The sequence below is a fragment of the Thalassophryne amazonica genome, chromosome 20 (assembly GCF_902500255.1).
Source record: "Thalassophryne amazonica chromosome 20, fThaAma1.1, whole genome shotgun sequence".
In the NCBI taxonomy this organism is placed as follows: Eukaryota; Metazoa; Chordata; class Actinopteri; order Batrachoidiformes; family Batrachoididae; genus Thalassophryne; species Thalassophryne amazonica.
In genome coordinates, this window is record NC_047122.1 from 34,426,010 (window position 1) to 34,447,489 (window position 21,480).

The 21,480-nt window shown below is 42.2% G+C and overlaps 1 protein-coding gene across 1 annotated transcript; it reads right to left on the reverse strand.

Moving 5' to 3' along the window:
* Nucleotides 1-5,905: 5,905 nt before the first annotated feature.
* LOC117501820 (transmembrane protein 42) lies at nucleotides 5,906-9,950 on the reverse strand. The gene is made up of 3 exons (XM_034160777.1): nucleotides 9,671-9,950; nucleotides 6,318-6,464; nucleotides 5,906-6,177 (listed from the first exon to the last, which is right to left on the reverse strand). The coding sequence occupies exons 1-3, from the start codon at nucleotides 9,845-9,847 to the stop codon at nucleotides 6,031-6,033; spliced, it is 471 nt and encodes a 156-aa protein (XP_034016668.1). The 5' UTR covers nucleotides 9,848-9,950; the 3' UTR covers nucleotides 5,906-6,030.
* Between the last annotated feature and the right edge of the window lie 11,530 nt (nucleotides 9,951-21,480).

A 21,480-nucleotide genomic window follows, 5' to 3' on the forward strand; every position in this document is an offset into this window, starting at 1 on the left:
CAGCCTTGGGTCACCTTTATGGACTCTTGAGATATTTTATCACAAGTAAACTACTACAAGCAACTTCTGCTTGTAGATACATACAGGCCCTGTAGCTGTTAATTATTTTATCTTTTAACACCACACAAATATAACAATTGAATTATTTTGTTTCTACACATTTAGTGATGTAATGACGCCCCACTTAGCATGGCATGTAATGTCTTCCTTTTGATGCACACTCTGGAGCATTGCAAAGGTTTCAAAATGTTTTTTGAAAGGTCTTTGAGTTCGCCATCACTCATTTGCAGTACTGACGAAAAGATTTAACACAGTCCCCAGCCAGATGTTCTATTTTTTTTTTTTTTTTTTTTTTTAGTGAGTTTTATTTTCCCCATTATGTTTATTATTCTCCCCACAGCTGCTAGCTTAAATCTGCTTGTTGGCAAACGTAAAGAGGCACAGGAAAACTATGCGGGGCTTCATATTTTTACTTGCATACAGCTACATTGTAAGCTGTCTCATTAAATTCAAAGCCTGAATACAGAATATTTGTAGGAAGATATTCTGTTTGAAGTACAGCACTGCCAGTTATATGCAATAAGGTAAAACTAGTATCTCAGTGATGGAGATGAGATTTTATTTTACTGGACTTTATTTACATTTTTGACAGTTTTTCATGTGAGATGATTTATACACATAACTGAACTTTCTTACTATGAATCTTGGGCTTTTACAGCTACACATAATCTGTAAGACACATGATGAATGGTTTTAAGTAGTTGAAGACGGCTTGTGCTTCAAGTCACACAGCGGCAAGAGCAGTGATACTTGTGGCAAATTTTTCCAGCCTCAAAGTAAAGTGATACTGATTTAAGTGCGTGTTTAGATCAGGAACGGGTAATGGTCTGCAGGTTTTCATTAAATCTGATAACCTCAGCAGATGACTAGTAGTGATGAAAATCTGCAGATTGTTGGCACATTCTTTATAAGTGCAGGAGTGTGAACATTATAGATCGACCAACTTGGAGCTCCCCTCATTTTATATCCACAAAATTTACTCCTGTAAGACATTTTGGTGTCTACAGGTTAACTTGAGATAGGTCAAAACTTTCATTTAGGGGTGGATCTTGATTATCTATCGTGCATGGTCAACTGAAGTGCACAGCATAACACAAGTGCATATGAGGTGTGTCCAATTCCACTTTGCTATTTACACAGCCAATAATCTAAGCACAAAGTAAGGCGCCATTAATCATGGGTGTGTTTTGGTCTCGAGTTCAATTATAATGTGTCATTGGCTTGAAGAGAAGTGTGCTTGAAACCTTGTGGACTCAAATGAGATTTTCTGAAGAGGAAATGTATCTGCGGATAATCTACAACACTTTGTCCCACGCTGGGGTCAAACTCGTTCCCTGGGATGGGAAGCAGGTGATCTAATCATGAGGCTAAAACCCAACTGCTCCAACATCTGTCAATAGAACATCTTGAAATTAGGGAGTGAGGCTTACTTCACTGCACAGCACCTCCTGCTGGCCACTGTTACATACGCACAAGCAGATAATTTTTGGCAGTAGTTTCCAACCCTGGTTTTCAGAGACCACTCATCTGCATATTTTTTGTCATTGTGCTCTGACAAAATAAATGATGAGCTCTTTCGGGTGTGCTCAGCCAATAAAGAGCTAACAGGCACCCGAATGAGCTAACCCGCTTCTTGAGGACCAGGGCCAGGAACCACTGATTCATGGGTGCAGCCACCAAAGCTCCCTGAGGTAAAGTTTTGTATTTTCCCATTAGTTGTGACTTTTATTTCATTTTTAATTTGGTTTTCAGTTGAGTATTGTAGTTTGATGCGCTAATGTGCATCCTTTTGCACACAAGTAGACTGAACGCACATCATGAACCCACCTACGTAAACCTGTGTACTCTAGACCTGGTTTTTGTCAGTCTATGATTCAATCACTTTTTGCTTCCTTACAATAGCAATGCACCACTGTGCTACCATAACACACCCATGAGTGCACAAATCAACCCCAGTGTGCTTACCACTTAAACGATGTGGGTGCTGGGCGTACAAGTGCCTGTTGCGTCTGCTGCTCACTGGCAATGATGCACTGTGCACTGCTGGGGCCATTTGTGTTCAGTTTACATGCACACAGGTGTTAGTGGGTTCATTGGCTTATTGTTATCTAATCAGAAATGCGCGCTCCAGTAATGTTATGAATTAAATTCAATTGGTTGGATCCACATAGTGTAAACGTCTACAATCACTGCTGATGTCGCTACAGTTGTGAAGCTGTGAGTGATCAGTATGGTCCCTTGAACCTTGTGACGTTACTCAACCAGCATTCAATGTGTACAATCACATTTTCACATTCATAGGGATGCATGTAAAAATCACATGATGCACACCCTGCACAGCATCAGTCAAATCAACATTTTTACACCTGTGTGTTGCTGCACTGAGACATTACATGCACGTTTATGTTCTAGCTACCATTATGCAGTTATATTAGGCTTGCTGATATGTATCCAAATACAGTGCATCTGGAAAGCATTCACAGCGCTTAAGTTTTTCCATATTTTGTTATGTTACAGCCTTATCCCAAAATGGATTAAATACATTTTTCGTCAAACTTCTACACACAATACCCCATAATGACAATGAAGGTTTTTGAGATTTTTGCAAATTTATTAAAAATCAAAACTAAGAAATCATATGTACATAAGTATTCACACCCTTTGCTCAATACGTTGTTGATGCACCTTTGGCAGCAGTTACAGCCCCAAGACTTCTTGAATATGATGCCACAAGCTTGGTGCACCTATCTTTGGGCAGTTTTGTTAATTCCTCTTTAATTTCTTAGTTTTTTTTTTTTTAATTATTATTATTTTTAATAAATTTGCAAAAATAAAATAAAAAAAAAACTTTTTTCATGTGGTCATTATGGGGTTCTGTGAGTAGAATTTTGAGGGGGAAAATGAATTTACTCCATTTTAGAATAAGGCTGTAACATTACAAAATGTGGAAAAAGTGGAGCGGTGTGAATACTTTCTGGATGCACTGCAATAGCAAAATGTGATCTTAAATCTCCCATGAGTAAATCAACATTTGATGTCAAACATTTAAAATCCTGTGTACTTTGCAAACATAAGCTCAGAGAAATGCAGTTCCTCTAACAAACACTCAGGGAACACTGCCTTTTTTACACATCACAGTGTTATGTGGAAATACGTTACAACTCCGGGAAGCAGAAACACTTAAAGTGAGCCATCTGTGTAATGAAAAGGGGTAATGACTAATGGATCACTACTCACGAAGCTCAAAAGACAATCACAAGGCCACGCGCTGTCTGATGCTAGAGACAGTTTGGCCACAAATCACAGATTTCTCTTTAATGAAGCAGCTCATAGGAAGGCGGCTCCGATATGAGCCCATGTTCCAGGATACTGTGGCGTGAGGTATTTGAGTGCATGCACACATGTGTTATTAAATGGAAGACCAGCTGCCTCTGAATCCATATGTGCCATGCTCGCTTTTTAAGCTGACGTTTTCTTACACAACAAAGGCCAAGGCATATACTAGAATAATCTTCAGGATAAGTCTCTCCATGTGCTACATTTGCAGGATGCATTATTACTTTTTGTAAATACACACTTTATAAGCTAAGTGTGTCACTGAAATGTCACATGAGCATGCATAAAATGCAATGTCAGTACAGTGAGTGTCTTAGCAATGCAAAAAAAAATAAAAAAAAATAGAAAAAGCTTGGTGAACTGGCGGCTGCCCAACATCTGATGTGACCAACCTCACAAAATGGATGCAAGTCAGATCTATGACTACATATGGAGGTATACCTGGTTCAATATGAAGAGAGAGAAAAAGAATTGGCATGTTCAAACTAGTGTGCCTTTACTGGAGAGTGGCGTCAACTGAGAACATGGTGCCATTTTGGGTTCAGCTGTGCTGAACTACTGAATGAACCTTTAAATGTTTTCAACATTTTTTAAAAATCATTTAACCACATACAGCAACACATCCGGGTACAGGTGCTTTCAAAATAAATATAAAAATAGTTAAGCTATCAAATTAACATAATTTACAATTCACGATGAGTTATTTAATGAATTTAAAGCCTGATTTATTCAGCTGCTGGTCTGTAACTCCGTGTCATGCAATGACGTGTGTGACAGTTTTAAAGTTCTCCGTCTGGATTGTACTTTATTCTGGATTAATTTGACCCTCAACAAGCTTTTCTTTCTACAATCATCACCTCCAAATCAATGCTGTACATTTTCCTCTTTTACCGACTTCGTGCTGTAAATGTACAGACTTTTCTGATCCATTTATCAGCGTTCCTGCAGTATAATATGATGGGAGACAAAGGACTAAAAGCAGAAAACTGTCAAATCACAGCCTTTTGTATTTGTTTTAACAGCTGCACATCAGGCTTCAGCTCCCAGTCTGAACACAGTTTGAAAAACTAAACAGTCGCACTTTCAAGCACAGAAATTACTCCGATCCCACTTTCCTCAAATTGGCGAGTGTCAGAGCTGAACTTTAATTTGTACCTCTGCACGTCCAGACTGCTCGGGGTTTTTAATGGAAATACACTGCGGTCGGACGGGACATTTATCCGATGTGAGCAATATGTATGTAACAGATTAGTTAAAGTCAGAAGGTGCCAAACATCTACGGGAATCCTGAATCGGGACGTGCGCCTCACTCTGAAATTTTTTTTCTGCCAAATGTATATGATCCATTATCAAAACGTTTTTACACTGTGTGCGCCCTGTAAAAACTATTAAGATATGATGAGAGACGAAGGAGTGAAGGCAGCAAAGTGTCAAATCACAGCCTTTTGCGGTGTCTGATTTAACAGGTGCACGTCAGGCTGCGGCTCCGAGTCTGAACATGGAGTGAAAAAAATAAACGGTCAGACTTTTAATCGTCGAAAAAAACTCCGGTCCCACATGTGAGGTTTTTAATGGAAATGCGATTGGACAGGACATTTTATCTGATGTGAGCGAAAAATCTGTTGTACAAAATCCGTTATATACGATGTTTATCACATGGAAAACAATACAAAAACTGGGGGACTTTTTTTCTCTGGTGACTGCGACTATCTGGTTTATACGACTACAGTTTAGGTGAGTTTTACTGTACATGCGACCGAACAATAAATTTACCTCTCAAAGCTTTGACGATGATGTCAGCTTCCATCCCACACGGCTGACTTTATTTTCCCACATTTTTCTTCTGTTCGGATCTAAAGGGAATCTGCACATCTTGAAGCCCTTGCTGTGTCCATTTGTGCATCCAAACGCACAACAATCTGTCATTTTCAGCGAATAAAAAAATAAAATAACTGGATTTACATGCAGGCATATTAACAGCGAATCCTACTTTGAACCCAAGATGGCACCATGAGTCACATGACCAATTGTTTTCTACTCATCATGTCGCCACTCTCTCTAATAAAGTCACTAGTTCAAACCACTCAAAAAAAAAAAAAAAGAAGAGCCGCATCTGATTCTGGTCACGTCAGCTGCAGTGACATCACACAGAAGCCAACAGTGCTATTTTATCATGAACAAAACCAAAAAGAATGACTTCACAACTGTTAATGTGCATGCAATTATCTCAATATATAGTCATACTAGTTTGTGTTACATTTCTCCTTTTTTTTAAAAATTCGATTAGCTCACGATTTGTGCTGAGGTTCTGCAGGAATACCCTAAAGCTAGCGCCATTTTTGCTTCACTGTAAGGTGATTTTAGAACTTCTAGGTTTGGTCTGATCCAAAACCTTGTCTCCACTAGCCAGGCTGTAGCTGTGCCAGATCCAATTCAAAGCCAACATTTCCTCCAATTATAAATAAAAAAGGAACGACCCAAAAAGGTGTAATTGAGCAACAACTGTTGTTTTTTTCTGCATTATGATTTCATTGTTATTTGTTGATATGCATAGTCGGAGGAGATGCATGTTCACACACAACTGCAAAAGGTTTCTGCGGCCAGGCTGAGCAGAGCTAGTGGAGACCAGACATGTTATTCATCCTTCTTTGATACCGCGTCCTGCTGTCCATTCTGTGGTGACACCCTCTGCAACACCAAGAGGCCAGAGAAGGTGAGCGAGATCCCGACCCACCACAATGATATCTGGGTTTCTCCAAAGATCAGCTGGCCCAAGAATGCCTGTAAGATGAGAAATTTTAAAAAGCAGTGGTTCTCTTAAAATGTCCAGAAAACAGTTGGAGATGCAATGAAATCCAAGTGAGAAATTTCTACATGGACAATGGCTAATAAATAAGTAGGTAAGAGAGGCGGCGACTTACAGAAGATATGAAGTTGGAGGCGGTGGTGGTCACAGTGGTTTGGGTGGAGGAAGAAGAATACCTGAGCGCTTTTGCAAGGAAGGTCCACATCACAGCATTGCAGGTGAAAAGCAGCCCACCACACAGCAGCCTCAAAGGAATATGAAGCTGGCAAAATACAATTATATATATATTTAAATATACAGTATGCAGAAAGCACTCAGAAAGTGCATACATCCACCAAGGAAAAATGTTCCTGAATGCTTAAAACTTCTGGACCCAAAATAAGTTCCAAAACAAATTCAACATAATAATATCCCTTATTTTCAAGGGCATTATCTGCCTCTCACCAAATTTTATCAACATTCTTGTTATGTGCCGACGCGGGTTGAGGAGCGGAAACCAGTTTGCATACCACCTGGAGAGCAACGAAAAGAAAAGAACACCAAAATGTCCAGCCAAACCCCCCCCAACACACAACAATTCTCTCACAACCTTTTGAGGTAAATGTTACTATGTGCTAAAATTTCTTCCACAGCTCAGTTTCAAAGCATATTCCGGTGTCGCCGACTGAACGGTCCCCTCTAAAAATTGGTCAGCCCTGCCTTCACTGCGCATGCATCTGAGACTGACTCTCTGAGTCTGACTCTCTACACCCAAAGCGATCAAAGGGAATAATGTGATTATTAACCATCAGATGACAAGTCAAATCTTAAATCATTCTAAAGTCAGTTTTAAGCAGAAACGAGGCGATAATTGGTGAATCACTGCTGACACTGAAATGACGTAGGTGCAGCAGCACATCAGACTCAGATGTGCTGCTGTGGCGCTCTGATTGGTCCACCGTCTTTTATTATGAAATAATGCTGACTTTACGTGGAACTGATTGTGGAACAAAAGCTTCAGATATCTGTCGCTGAGACAGATGATGACTGGAGTGCAGTTTTAGAAACGAGTTGATAATTGGTGAATCGCTGCTGATGCATGCACAGTGAAGGCAGGGAGAACCGATTTTTAGGGGGACCGTTCGGTCGACGACAACAAATCAACTCTTTTATATTGATGAGGCTTGAGCACTGACTTCATTCATAAATGTAACTTTACTGTTCGTCTACACAACTCAGCGCCATAACACAGAAAACCTTCCACGCGCACCTCTTCTTGTTTCTGTAACACATCACACTCCTATTACATTACATCCTATTTTTTATGCATTTTTAAGTTCACATGCATGAGTCTGTTCACTTTGCTGACTTAACCCATGAAAGCATGTCTTATTAAACATAAGCCATACCAACACAAAATGTATCCAAACATTTTACACACTTCACACATTTTATACCACTTCAACATGAAGCTGTATAACTGAGGATACAAAATGCAAAACATGCACTATGCACAATTTCTCCAATCACAGCCAGAGAAGCCTATAACTTCTTCTGGGTTGTCTGGGTGCCTTGGTGGCTTTCCTCACGCTTCTCCTTCTTGCACAGTCACTCAGTTTTTGAGAACTGTCTACTCCACACAGATTTACCATAGAGTGCCATACTGTTTGTATTTTTTCATAATGGATGTAAATAAAGTCCAAGACATATTCAGTGACTTGGAAATGTTCATGTATCCATCCCCTGACTGTCTGAAGAAAACTGGCAATAAAATGGATTATTTACAGGTATTATACCAAAGGGGCCCATGACTTATGCAACCCAACATATTGGGTTTTATATTTTTAAATGGGCAGTGCAATCTTGTTTGAGGGCGGGCGTTAAAGTCGTAAACTATGATGCAATTTCTCTACTTCCGGGGACAGAAACATGGTGCTTTCTCTGAGATTTTGGGCAAATTACACCCAAACAAAGTGAAAATACAAAGATAAAGTGACAATGCGGTTGAAAGTGGACGTGTGTTGCCAACTGTTTATGACCCGGAGCTCAAATGTGTCGAGGTTGTTTTGCAGGCAAGAGAACATAGCTACTCTGGTTAGGTGTGTAGGCTAACACTTACGACATGATTCGCGTCATTCGCCTCATCTTCCTTTGTCCACTGGGAACCAAAAAACCCCCCAAAAAAACTGTACTTTTTGTGACTGCTTCGGTGATTGCAGCCAAAAACAATTCAGTACACCATTTATCCGTGTGAAGTGATGCTGTGTATATATTGCGCAATAACAGCGGTTGTCCCCATAAGTGATCAAATCCCGCGATATCACACAGGTTTCAAACAAGACTGCACTGTCCTATCAATTTATATCAGATTGTAGAGATTTGCTTTAAGTTTGAATTTAAGAAAGATAATTTTAGAAATTTGTATTTTTTGTATTTGAAATGGCATAAACAAATTAAAATGTGTGAAATACCAAGTGTTTCAATACTTTCTGAGGGCACTGTATACTGCTAAAAGACCTACTAACGTTGGTGAAAACTTAACAACCTTGGCAGAACAGAATAATAGAGCTGCAACAATTGGTGATTAAATTAATCGACAACTATTTTGGTAATCGATTAAACATTCTGAGACCTTTTTAAAAATCCAAATTCTGTTTCTTCAGCTTCTTAAATGTGAATACTTTATGGTTTATTGTACTAGCTGCTTTACTCTTATCTGACAGTAATATTACAAATATCTTTGGATTGTGAACAAAACAAGACATTTGACAGTGTGATCTTGTACTTTGGATAACACTATTTAACATCTGTCACAGTATTATTTATTTATTACAATTTATGGCCCTCACAACTAATCAAGTAATTGAGAAAATAATCACAGGATTAATTGATTAAGAAAACTGTTAGTTGCAGCTCTAGTTCAGAAAATCAACAGTGCTTCAAGCTCTGACATTTAGTTAGGCACATATATTGGGGAGCAGAGGCACCAATTGGCCCCCTTCTGAGGTCGCCTCTGTTTGAAACAATGCTTACAGTCTCTGTTTACTGGGTTTTATCACCAACCTACAATTCTTTTAAAATATATTAATAAACTCTCAGATTAGGAGTGCAGAACTATATTTTTTAACTGTATGTAGCTTTAAACTGCAGACGGCTCGCTGCAGATGTTCTAAAGTGAAAGTCAATCTGAAAAGATGACCCAGTTATTTGAGAATCGCCGCTCTCCAGTCCTCGCCAACAAACGAAATCTCGCGATAACACACGGTGGCACGGGCACGAGCCGCAATGTCATGGTCATATTGCTACTGCACGAGGACACGGCGCGAGTCGAGTGTGTGATGCTGCTGACACTGAAGGGGTGAGGCGGGGGGGCGGAGAGACCGCTGTGAAAACATCCCGCTCACGTATCACCCCGCACCTCGCAGCCCCGACACAATATTCAAACTCCCCACCTCATTTGTGCTAATAATTCAACTTTAGCTGCCTCACCCGGTCACAGGCGGTAGTTTCATCCGCTTGTCTGAATTTCCGCTGCTCTCCCCACGTTCGGAGTCCGGTTTCACAGACTCCCTTCAGGTAGTCGGCTCCCAGAGACAGTTTGGCCGACGACGACGCCATGGCGCCGAGAAAGCCTGCCAGCAGTGCATAGAAAACTCCGGGGAACATCCTGGTAATAGGCGAGCCACATAATTTTCTAATCCTTCACCGCATTTCTGCTGGAATCAGCTGCCTGCATTCTTGTTTGTGTTTGGCTGCAGTTGCCAGTAATAGCCGATTGGTGGCAGTAACACAAAGTGGTATAGTGGTTGAACCGGACTACTATTTCCCTGTTGCATTCTGGGAAGGGTAGTTTCTTGTCATAATGAAAAACGACCGAGTACTGAAAATTTGTACTTAAGTACAAGTACCTGTCACATTGCTGAAATAATAACTAATTCCAAATAAAAGTATTGATGTTAAGAATGTGCTGAAGTAAAAGTAGAGTACTCTTTCTAAAAGCTGCTCAGAGTATTAGTTACTTTTTCACTATTCATATATGAATGATCAGTAACCACTGATTCAAATCAGAGATCTGTGTTGAAAACTTGAAAATAGCTGCTTTCAACAAAACCCTTTTCCATGTTAATGATGAAGTATATACAATGGCGGCTCCAGAGATTTGTTTCTGCAGGTGCTATGGGGTGCTTGGCATTTTTATGAGGGTGCTATGGACTCGTGTCATGACAGTTCTCTGCTACACCTCTGCCAAATTCATAGGCATGCATACACATAGTCACATTCTGATCTGCAACAGTCTCTAATGACATACAGAATGACTAAAATCACACACAAACCTAAGCTACACAGACCCCTACACATGTAGCCTATAGCCTCAGAAGAAAAAATGCCATCGGCTGGCAGAAAGAAATTCTTTCACCTACAGGAACATCTGTGCTGCATACAGTTTAGAAGTCCCCAAGTCCCGATGGGAGACACCAACAAAGGTGGTTGAAAATGACAAGGCTAAGGTCCTCATGGGACTTCAAATTCCAGACAACAAGCAGCTGCTGGCCAACCAACCAGACATAGTGGTGGTTGACAAGGAAAAGAAAACCCCAGTTGTGATCAATGTTGCAATCCCATCTAACAGCAACATCAGAAAGAAGGAGCATGAGAAAATAAAAAAGTACCAAGGACTGAAGGAGCAACTGGAGCAGATGTGGAAGGTAAAGTCCAAAGTGGTGCCAGTGGTAATAGGAGCCGAACCTTCAAACTCCCAGACCTCTGATGGAGAAGCCGAGCTTGAAAAACACACACACACACACACATATATATATATATATATATATATATATATATATATATATATATATATAAATGTCCTCACTGGAGTAAAGATAGATAGATAGACAGATGTCTTTCTGGGAGAAAGCAGTGTATGATTACCACTGCAGTTGTAGATGACTGCGTGATTAATGGTGCATGCGTAGTGGAATGTGCAGAATGGTCTACTCTTAATGAAGCTCCTGAATTGATAAATGGCTGATTTGATTATATTGTTGGTGTGCTGTGTACAGTTCAAATAAGTGTCAAAAACAACTACAAGATTTCTGGCTTCCGATTTGCGGTGTAAGCCTCAGCAAGGCTAAAACCTGCTCAGTGTGCTTCCTGTATTATACAGGCTCTGATCATGCCCTAAGCAGTGTTTTAAATTCTGGCACTACATTATGGTCCATCCTCTTCTTCTGTTTTATTAATTCAGGGTGGAGTAGAGGGCAGTCAATGCTAATGTAATGTCCTTGGGTTAGGCGGAGTGCAGGCTGCAGTGCATTAGACGAGGCAGAGCATGAATCTATTTGACTGCATGACCTGCTGTAATGCAATGAAGCTCTGATCTCTTGAACATAGTGATCAGGTGCATTACACTGTAATGTTACATTACGTTAAAAGGTGGAATGAATAAAGGATGAAAGGAAGACTCTTCCACGTGTACATTCAGATAAGACTGTTGTTGATATATACACTGCATCCTTTGTGACGTGATGAACAAATGAGACAGGTGGAACCAGAGCAAGACTGGTTACTCATGATTAGAATTGAGAGTCTCTAGCTATGTTCACTTTACTGGCTGAAATGTGATAAATGTGAGTTTTTCCCTGCTACATTCATGCTCATAGTAACCTGTATCAGTCAGACTGTCTTCATATAATCAACTAGCTGAGTTACCCGTCCTATGCATGGGTAATAGAAATTAATTTTAGCCATGTCATTGTATATTTCATGTCACTTTAGTTAAGATATAGTAAGTTGCATTGCATTGTGTGTATGCTGTCATCATTAATTTTTATAGAGCAATTTGTGACATTCATGAAACTGAAGTGAATGATGTTTAAAAGGTGATAGCATGTCATATCAGTGCAATGCTCTGGGATATATAATGTTCTTAGTGTGACCCTGAAGTGCAGCAATGAACAGTCTGTCAGGGTGATCAACTCGGGACCATCCTATACAGGTGCTGGTCAGATAATTAGAATATCATGAAAAAGTTGATTTATTTCAGTAATTCCATTCAAAAAGTGAAACTTGTATATTATATTCATTCATTACACACGGACTGATATATTTCAAGTGTTTATTTTAATTTTGATGATTATAACTGACAACTAATGAAAATCCAAAATTCTGTATCTCAGAAAATTAGAATATTACTTAAGACAAATTACGAAAAAAAAAAAGGGATTTTTAGAAATGTTGGCCAACTGAAAAGTATGAACATGAAAAGTATGAGCATGTACAGCACTCAATACATACTTGGGGCTCCTTTTGCCTGAATTACTGCAGCAATGCGGCGTGGCATGGAGTCGATCAGTCTGTGGCACTGCTCAGGTGGTATGAGAGCCCAGGTTGCTCTGATAGTGGCCTTCAGCTCTTCTGTATTGTTGGGTCCATAGATTTTCTATGGGGTCAGGCGAGTTTGCTGGCCAATTAAGAACAGAGATACCATGGTCCTTAAACCAGGTACTGGTAGTTTTGGCACTGTGTGCAGGTGCCAAGTCCTGTTGGAAAATGAAATCTGCATCTCCATAAAGTTGGTCAACAGCAGGAAGCATGAAGTGCTCTACAACTTCCTGGTAGACAGCTGTCTTAACCTTGGACCTCAGAAAACACAGTGGACCAACACCAGCAGATGACATGACACCCCAAACCATCACTGACTGTGGAAACTTTACACTGGAACTCAAGCAACATGGATTCTGTGCCTCTCCTCTCTTCCTCCAGACTCTGGGACCTTGATTTCCAAAGGAAATGCAAAATTTACTTTGATCAGAGAACATAACTTTGGACCACTCAGCAGCAGTTCAGTCCTTTTTGTCTTTAGCCCAGGCAAGACGTCAGGTCAGCAGTCTTCCCCATGGTGTGCAATAGCACAAAACATACGAGGTCTATTAGAAAAGTATCCAACCTTATTATTTTTTCAAAAACCATATGGATTTGAATCGTGTGATTGCGTCAGCCAAGCTTGAACCTTCGTGCGCATGCGTGAGTTTTTTTCACGCCTTTAAGGACGGCCCAGAGCGACTGGTGGTGCGCCGCGCTCCGAAGCCGCCATTGACAGGCTGAGCGACCATTTCATTTCTAAACGGATGGCTGTATGGATTCGTGACCATCATGTGCAATTTCTCTTGTTATCACAAGAGCTGGACATCAACCATTTTCCGGCAGATTTCACTTTTAACAAGAGATTTTGTCAGGGAAAGCCGAGCGGAGGCTTCGGGCGTCATGATGGATTCGCTACTGGAACGAGACAAAACCACCTCCGTTTTGGTCTCACAGGATGGCTTTGAGATGGCGTTCAGACAGCTGTCGGTGGTTTTTCCATCGAGTGATTATCCGAGAAATTGTGGATGTGCCTGGACATGCCAGAACATGTCCTGTGAGGCTTCATCATGGTGTTGCATTGCGCCATGCGGCACCGCCGCTCCTCTTTCCATGACAAAAACTCCTGTAACAGTTGAATGTGCCGTTCATTTCCAAACTGGACGCTGTGTTTTATCCGGGATGTCAACTGGCTAGCACAGGAATTGTGAAAAGACGTGGACATCAGCACTTTTTCGGCACATTGAGACATGAGACAAAATCTCTTGTTAAAAGTGAAATCTGCCGGAAAATGGTTGATGTCCAGCTCTTGTGATAACAAGAGAAATTGCACACGATGGTCATGAATCCATACAGCCATCCGTTTAGAAATGAAATGGTCGCTCAGCCTGTCGATGGCGGCTTCGGAGCGCGGCGCACCACCAGTCGCTCTGGGCCATCCTTAAAGCGACAGTAACACTCCGTAATCTCTTTGAAGCCCGTAAAATTTTCACCAAAAACCATCCGAATTTCTCGAATGGTGTCCACTTTGATGTCCCAAGCAGTTTCTGAAAAAATTTTGATCAAGCAAAGCAGCAGTCTCTGAGCCATTCCTAAACAATGAAAAAAACGATGAGAGGGTGGACCACTCCTCACTCAAAGCCTGCTCACAGGCGAATGATGCAACCGACAGGCGTGAAAAAACTCACGCATGTGCACGAAGGTTCAAGTTTGGCTGACGCAATCACACGTGATTCAAATCCATATGGTTTTTGAAAAAAATAATAAGGTCGGATACTTTTCTAATAGACCTCGTATAGTACCAAAATTGTACATTGAATAGAACCAAAATTACACGGTAAAAGAAACACAATGGCAAATGGTATGAATAATCCATGTCACGTGACATACAAACCACCGATCAAATGACAAGGATTTATTCATTTCTATAACATAATATATGACATCCAAAAGCCTTTCAATCAATTCTAAATTATTCAGACAAAAGTACAAAACATGTTGAATGAAAAAGATCCAGATGTCATGTAAATAACTTGTTTCACATGATTCAAGGAGGTGAACCTTTATTAGAACAGAATAAAATAGAATAGCTTATTAAGCAGCAGGATCTCTAATGTATATTTTAAATCACCTTTTTGTTTTTTGTCCAGTAGTTGTCTCTGACATGCTTTAGAAAACTAACACCTCTCTCCCAACCTCATATATCATTTTAATTGGCTGTTTAGGATGCAAATCATTGACCTGTATATCACCTGCACATTAAGGTTAAAATATGTACAGGGTGCACTCAACAGTGAATTTGAAATACCACCAATTTTGCAGGCTGATGCTTTGACACAACACCTTCTTATTAACCTTCCACTCTTGACTCTAGTGAGCAATGAAATGTTAATTTAAGATAATAAGTGATTACTCAGAGTACCTAAATCAAAATTAGAAGCACGTGATGAGGAATAAGCAGCTAAAATCAGAACATCATATTGCAGGGCCTCGTATGTCTTTTTATGGTATTACTACTTTCTGCCCATAAATTCAAGAAGATATTAGAATGCCATTGTGTAAGTCCAGCAGAGCCTCAGATTCAAAATAAGGTGTAGTTTCTGTCACAGTGTCCTCTGTTCTCACCCTGCAGTATGCTTAAGGGGATTGAACGTCCTCAGCCTGTCACATTTTAGATGTCTCTGTGGCGTATCTGCTAAGCAGGAAAAGTCTGATATCAATTGGAGCCATATGTTATTTTCTTACTCGGAGAATCCACCCTGAAGCGCCTTGGATACACACAAGTGTCAAGTTAGAGTCCTAATTGGGTCCTTCTGCTGTTCAACTGAGCTGTAATTGAACTCAGCGAGAGCTACAGTAAAAGTTTTTATTGAAGGTCTGTTGCACATTTTCTGTGTCTTTGCTCACTTCTTTTGGTCTTGAAATAAGAAATAATGAGATGAAAAATGTCCTCAAAAGCTGAGACTTTTCCTGTCATCTTTTTCCTTTGCATATATTTGCATAAATTATATTTGCATTAACCTGATTTGGGATGGTGGATTAGTATCTTTCCAAAACGATACTAATTAATTATCAAGTTTTAGTTTAATTTTAAAATAAGTACTGGTAAATCAATAATTTAATAAGTATCTAAATAAACTAATTCTTTGAAGGTACATGCCTGGTACATGACAACAGACAGTAACTGATGTTCACTCAGTAATACAAATAATAGCAAAACCTGATGGACCAACCCAAATTTTTATATCTTGCATGAGACCCACGACCATATGCATATTGCAGTTATAGTGAACTCAAGTGAGAAATTTTCTGGTGAGAAAATGGATTTGCACATGAAACATCAAAGCACACAAGCTGATTGTTTATGGCAGCAGCCACCAAAGCTCCCAGAGGTGAAGCAATACGATGAAGATTTGTATTTTTCATTAGTGTTTAATTTTATTTTGTGTTTGTGAACTTAACTATGTAAGGTGTATCTGCATCTTGTGCCAAAAAAAGCAGGAAAAAATGTCTACTTGACTTTAGACCAGTGTTTTGATGGCCAAATATGCCTGTCTTTTGCACAGTACTGTACATGAGTAACATGTTCAATGATTGGAGAACTATAAGTGCTGTATAACTGCCTCCTTTAAAAGAACATGTGATGCCACAGTGCCCCTCAGGCTGCAACCGCCAGTGCTAAAATTCAGCATTCTTAATAGATACTGTTTTCACTAACCAAACAGTTTGCTATGTGAGCACTGTTCATGAAAGTCCACTGTAAATCACGCGGAATGTTGGAGTTAATTAGTTACATGGACACTCAACAACTGTGTAAAGTGCCTTTTGTGTTGAATTGTTGGCCACTGTGTTTTTTTTTTTTCTTTGACAGATGTAGCAGTGCTCTGTGCTGTATGGTGGTGAATCACAGGCACGTCATAATAACTGAACTTTCATCTTCCGCTATGTAATCTTTTTATTCTTTAGCTGGTTTGATGAATTTGCAGGGTTTCGCCTTCCAGCTTACAAGTAGAGCAGTCAAATACTGTATTCACTCTCAGTCATAGTGGCCTATAAAATCCCACTTGGGCTCTCAGCGTCTGCTGCTTTTTTTGCTCTGTTTCACTCACACACACGCTGACCTTGTCAGCGTACAGGGTCAATAGCACTCCTCCACTCCATTAAGCAGTTACTGAGGTTGCAGGTCTTTGCGAGTAATGCTGGCTGCTGTGCAAACATGCAAGGTTTTTGACAAATCAAGTATTTTCATACATCGTACAGAGCTGAGTTATTAACTAATTAAATGTGCCATTTAACCTGACATCACACCTTCTAAAATGATAGAACACTACACTTATACTTAATTGCCAGATATGTAATTTTCAGGTCAAATAAAATTCTTTCAGTATTTACTGGAGCCTCCTTGGCTGTTAAGTAGAGCCGATAGCTGAATGGATAAGGAGATGGTGTGCCACTGGGTTCGAATCCCACTCGTGCTTCCTGTTTGTGTCCCTGGACAAGTTATTTACATTGTCTCAGCCCACTCAGCTGTAGCTGTGTACCGGCCTTGGCTGGGGAAGTAACCTGTGTTGGACACTCTGATCCACTTCACGCTACGGAACCCGGAGATAAGCACCGGCACCAACAGGCGTCAGAACCTGTAAGATTTATATTTACTTATCTTGGCTGTTCAAGGGCAGATAAAAATGTACCAAAAACAAACACACACGAGATAATCTCAGGTTGGCAAGAACACTAAGTGAAATGTTAATCTGATGCTTCTGATTAGCAAATGTGTCAGAGAAGGCAGGTCAGGCTTCTCTACGTTGATTTGTTGAGCTTTCATTTGGAGGAGGAAGCCATGCGGACTGTGTCCCTGTTTGTTTCCAGACAAAGTGATGGGCAGCAGTGTGCCGTTTCATTTAAGACACTACACCACTTTGAGATCCGTCAGGAACAAGCACAGACAGTGAAACACTGATAAGAATATCTGATGAAATACAGCCGCACTTATTTAAATTCTGACCACCTGCTGTAAAATGAATCCTGCTACTCAAGAGATTTTCTAGTACCCTTTCAAAATGTGAACTGACTAAGCAATGAGCATTACTTTATCCAGGGACACAGTGTTGTGTGATGCTGCTTACTATTTGCCTTTCAGATGGCAGGGTCCATTAAAAAGTATGAAATGTTAGGTTGTACACATCAAGGGCATTATTTCTAATTATTATATGGTATGGGATATTGCCAACTTCTGATTGGCCCATTCGCCACTTTCCGAGCTGTACCACATGCCGAGTTGACCGCTGGTGGAGCCGAGTAGACCGCGGGTGCGAAACAAGTACACCTCACGTGCAGCGTAGCGCTAGGTAATCGAGCAATGCCTTCTATCAATACCGACCAATCAGATAACGTGATACAACGCCTACTTTGGCTGTCAGTTTGTTGACAAGATGGCAGAAGACAGGTTTGCATCTGTTAGCGACACTGACTTAAAACAAATTTTACATGAAAAAGATGCGAAGAACACCCGCAGAAATACACAGTCAGCAGCCAGCCTGTTTCACAAGTGGGTGATTCTTTAACTACGGGCACTATTGGCCTTGTAAATGTAATTTCCACCACACCATTGCCTTACAATATAAAGCGCCTTGGGGCAACTGTTTGTTGTGATTTGGCGCTATATACATGTGCTCTGATGTCACTGTTTATCTCCATAGAAACTACCCACACAATCTTTTATACAAACTTTTTAAAGGGACATTATTGTTGTGGTGGAAATTACGGCAATAGTGTGGGACAACTACATTTCGTTTAAAAAACAGTTGTATGACATTGAATACCCCAATTATGTTTTGATTATTTTACTGATATTTTATTCAGAGATATTTTAAAACATTAGAAAAAACGTTTTTTTACTATTCATTTTCATCATTGAAGATCATAAGTCTGGGTGTGGGACAAGCACAAAACGGCAATATTTGCATATAATGATGCTGAAAAAAGGTGAAAAAGTCATCATAGACTACTAGGACAAATTTCTTAAAACACTTTCATTGTAAAATTAACTATAAAAGTGTGAAATTTCCCCTTTTTTCTTTTTTTCATAAAATATGATCAAGGGACATACAAGTGCCCGTAGTCTAAGAATCACCCATGTACGTCACTGAAAAGGGACATGCGCCCAACTTTGAAACTTATGACAGACGGATGCTTGACGGAGTATTCGGTTGATTTTACGTGGAAGCTAGACAGGTGAATGGTGAACTTTATAAGAAAACAAGCCTGATGACTCTTCATCACGGACTTAACAGGCATCTCCAGTCGATCGATGGGATGCCAGTTGGTGCAGTACAACAGAAATAATAGAGTTGAAACTTGAGAATGATTTTTCAGTTTTAGTATGTTTGACGAACTCCCAATTTTCTTGTTTACCATATAATAAAGCTGTTATAGGCCTTTGTTTTTGGTGTACCCGTGATTATGTGGACCCCATCCTGACCAGGTCTGCATAATCACGGGTAAACCGAAATCAAAAGTCTATAATTGTATAGTGTTCGGAACTTGTGCTGATGGAGGACTTCATAACGCTGCTTAAATTTTAAAGCTGAGTCTTGAGTTTTTTTCTTTGCTGAGCCTTGCTATCAATCATGTTACTGTTTTGAAAGGCTATGGCAAATCTGTGAGACAGCGTTTTGATCCATTGCTGTTGGGCATACACAAAGGGTGCCGCTGCAGTCATACAAGTGCATTTAATCCAGTGCGAGTTCCACCGCACTTCTTTGTCCTTCCTGGGGTTCATAATCTCCTCCAACTCCGTCGCCCCTGATCCGGCCAAGGTTGCGGCGGTGAGAGATTGGCCCCAACCAACAAACCGTAGGAAACTGCAACAGTTCCTCGGTTTTGCAAATTTCTACCGGAGGTTCATCAAGGGCTACAGTCAGGTAGTTAGCCCCCTGACAGCCCTGACCTCCACAAAAGTGCCCTTCACCTGGTCGGATCGGTGCGAAGCCGCGTTTAGGAAGTTGAAACACCGGTTCTCGACTGCACCGGTTCTGCTGCAGCCCGATCCCAATCGCCAGTTTGTAGTTGAAGTGGACGTCTCTGACTCAGGGATAGGAGCCGTGCTATCCCAGAGCGGGGAGTCCGACAAGGTTCTCCATCCATGTGCCTACTTTTCCCGCAGGTTGACCCCGGCTGAAAGGAACTATGACGTCGGCAATCGGGAACTTCTTGCGGTGAAGGAGGCTCTTGAGGAGTGGAGACACCTGTTGGAGGGAGCATCGGTACCATTTACGGTTTTCACGGACCATCAGAACCTGGAGTACATTCGGACCGCCAGGCGTCTGAATCCCAGGCAAGCCCGCTGGTCACTGTTCTTCGGGCTTTCGGATCACCTACCGCCCCGGGACGAAGAACCAACGATCTGACGCCCTGTCCTGGGTGCATGAAGAGGAGGTCAAGACCGAGCTGTCAGACCCGACGGAAACCATCATCCCCGAGTCCACTGTCGTGGCCACCCTCAACTGGGACGTGGAGAAGACCGTCCGGGAGGCCCTGACACGGAGCCCGGACCCGGGGACAGGTCCGAAGGACAAATTGTACGACCCACCAGAGGCCAGGGCTGCGGTCCTAGACTTCTGTCACGGTTCCGAGCTCTCCTGTCATCCAGGGGTGCGAAGGACCGTGGCAGTGGTCCGGCAGCACTTCTGGTGGGCGTCTATGGAAGCCGACGTCCGGAGTATGTCCAGGCCTGCACCACCTGTGCCAGGGGCAAAGCCGACCACCACAAGGCCCAAGGCCTCCTCCAGCCTCTGCCCGTGCCTCATCGCCCCTGGTCTCACATCGGCCTGGACTTTGTCACGGGCCTCCCGCCGTCCCAGGGCATGACTACCATCCTCACGATAGTGGACCGGTTCTCCAAGGCGGCCCACTTTGTGGCCCTCCCGAAGCTCCCGACGGCCCAGGAGACTGCAGACCTCCTGGTCGACCATGTCGTGCGTCTGCATGGGATTCCATCAGATATTGTCTCAGACCGTGGTCCTCAGTTCTCCTCTCAGGTCTGGAGGAGTTTCTGCAGGGAACTGGGGACTACCGTGAGTCTCTTGTCCGGGTACCATCCTCAGACGAATGGACAGGCAGAGCGGGCGAACCAGGAATTGGAGCAGGCCCTCCGCTGCGTGACCTCCGCGCACCCGACGGCCTGGAGCAACCATCTGGCCTGGATCGAGTACGCTCATAATAGCCAAGTATCGTCTGCTACCGGCCTCTCCCCGTTTGAGGTGTGTTTGGGGTACCAGCCCCCATTGTTCCCGCTAGTGGAGGGAGAGGTCGGGGTGCCCTCGGTCCAGGCCCATCTGAGAAGGTGCCGTCGGGTGTGGCGTACCGCCCGTTCTGCCCTGCTCAAAGCCCGGACGAGGGCCAAGAACCATGCAGACCGCCGGCGTGCCCCGGCCCCTACGTATCAGCCTGGGCAGGAGGTTTGGCTTTCCACAAAAGACATTCCCCTGCAAGTGGAATCCCAGAAATTAAAGGACAGATACATTGGACCATTCACCATACTCAAGATCCTCAGTCTAGCCGCAGTGAAGCTGAAGCTGCCAGCTTCGCTGCAGATCCACCCGGTTTTCCATGTGTCAAGCATCAAACCTCACCACATTTCACCCCTCTGTACCCCCGGACCGGCGCCGCCTCCTGCCCGGATCATCGACGGGGAGCCGGCTTGGACCGTGCGCCGGCTCCTGGACGTCCGTCGGAAGGGCCGGGGGTTCCAGTATTTGGTGGACTGGGAGGGGTATGGACCCAAAGAACGCTCCTGGGTGAAGAGGAGCTTCATCCTGGACCCGGCCCTCCTGGCCGACTTCTACCGGCGGCACCCGGACAAGCCTGGCGCCCGTTGAGGGGGGGGGGTCCTGTTGTGTGGGCCGCTGAAGAGGAGGTACTGCTGGCCCACCACCACCAGA

Coding starts and splice junctions, on each gene's coding strand:
- LOC117501820 (XM_034160777.1), bottom strand. CDS start 9,847: ATGTTCCCCGGAGTTTTCTATGCACTGCTGGCAGGCTTTCTCGGCGCC. Junction 6,465..9,670: donor AAACTACCGCCTGTGACCGG/GTGAGGCAGCTA, acceptor GTATTTTGCCAG/CTTCATATTCCTTTGAGGCT. Junction 6,178..6,317: donor CCTCCAACTTCATATCTTCT/GTAAGTCGCCGC, acceptor CTCATCTTACAG/GCATTCTTGGGCCAGCTGAT.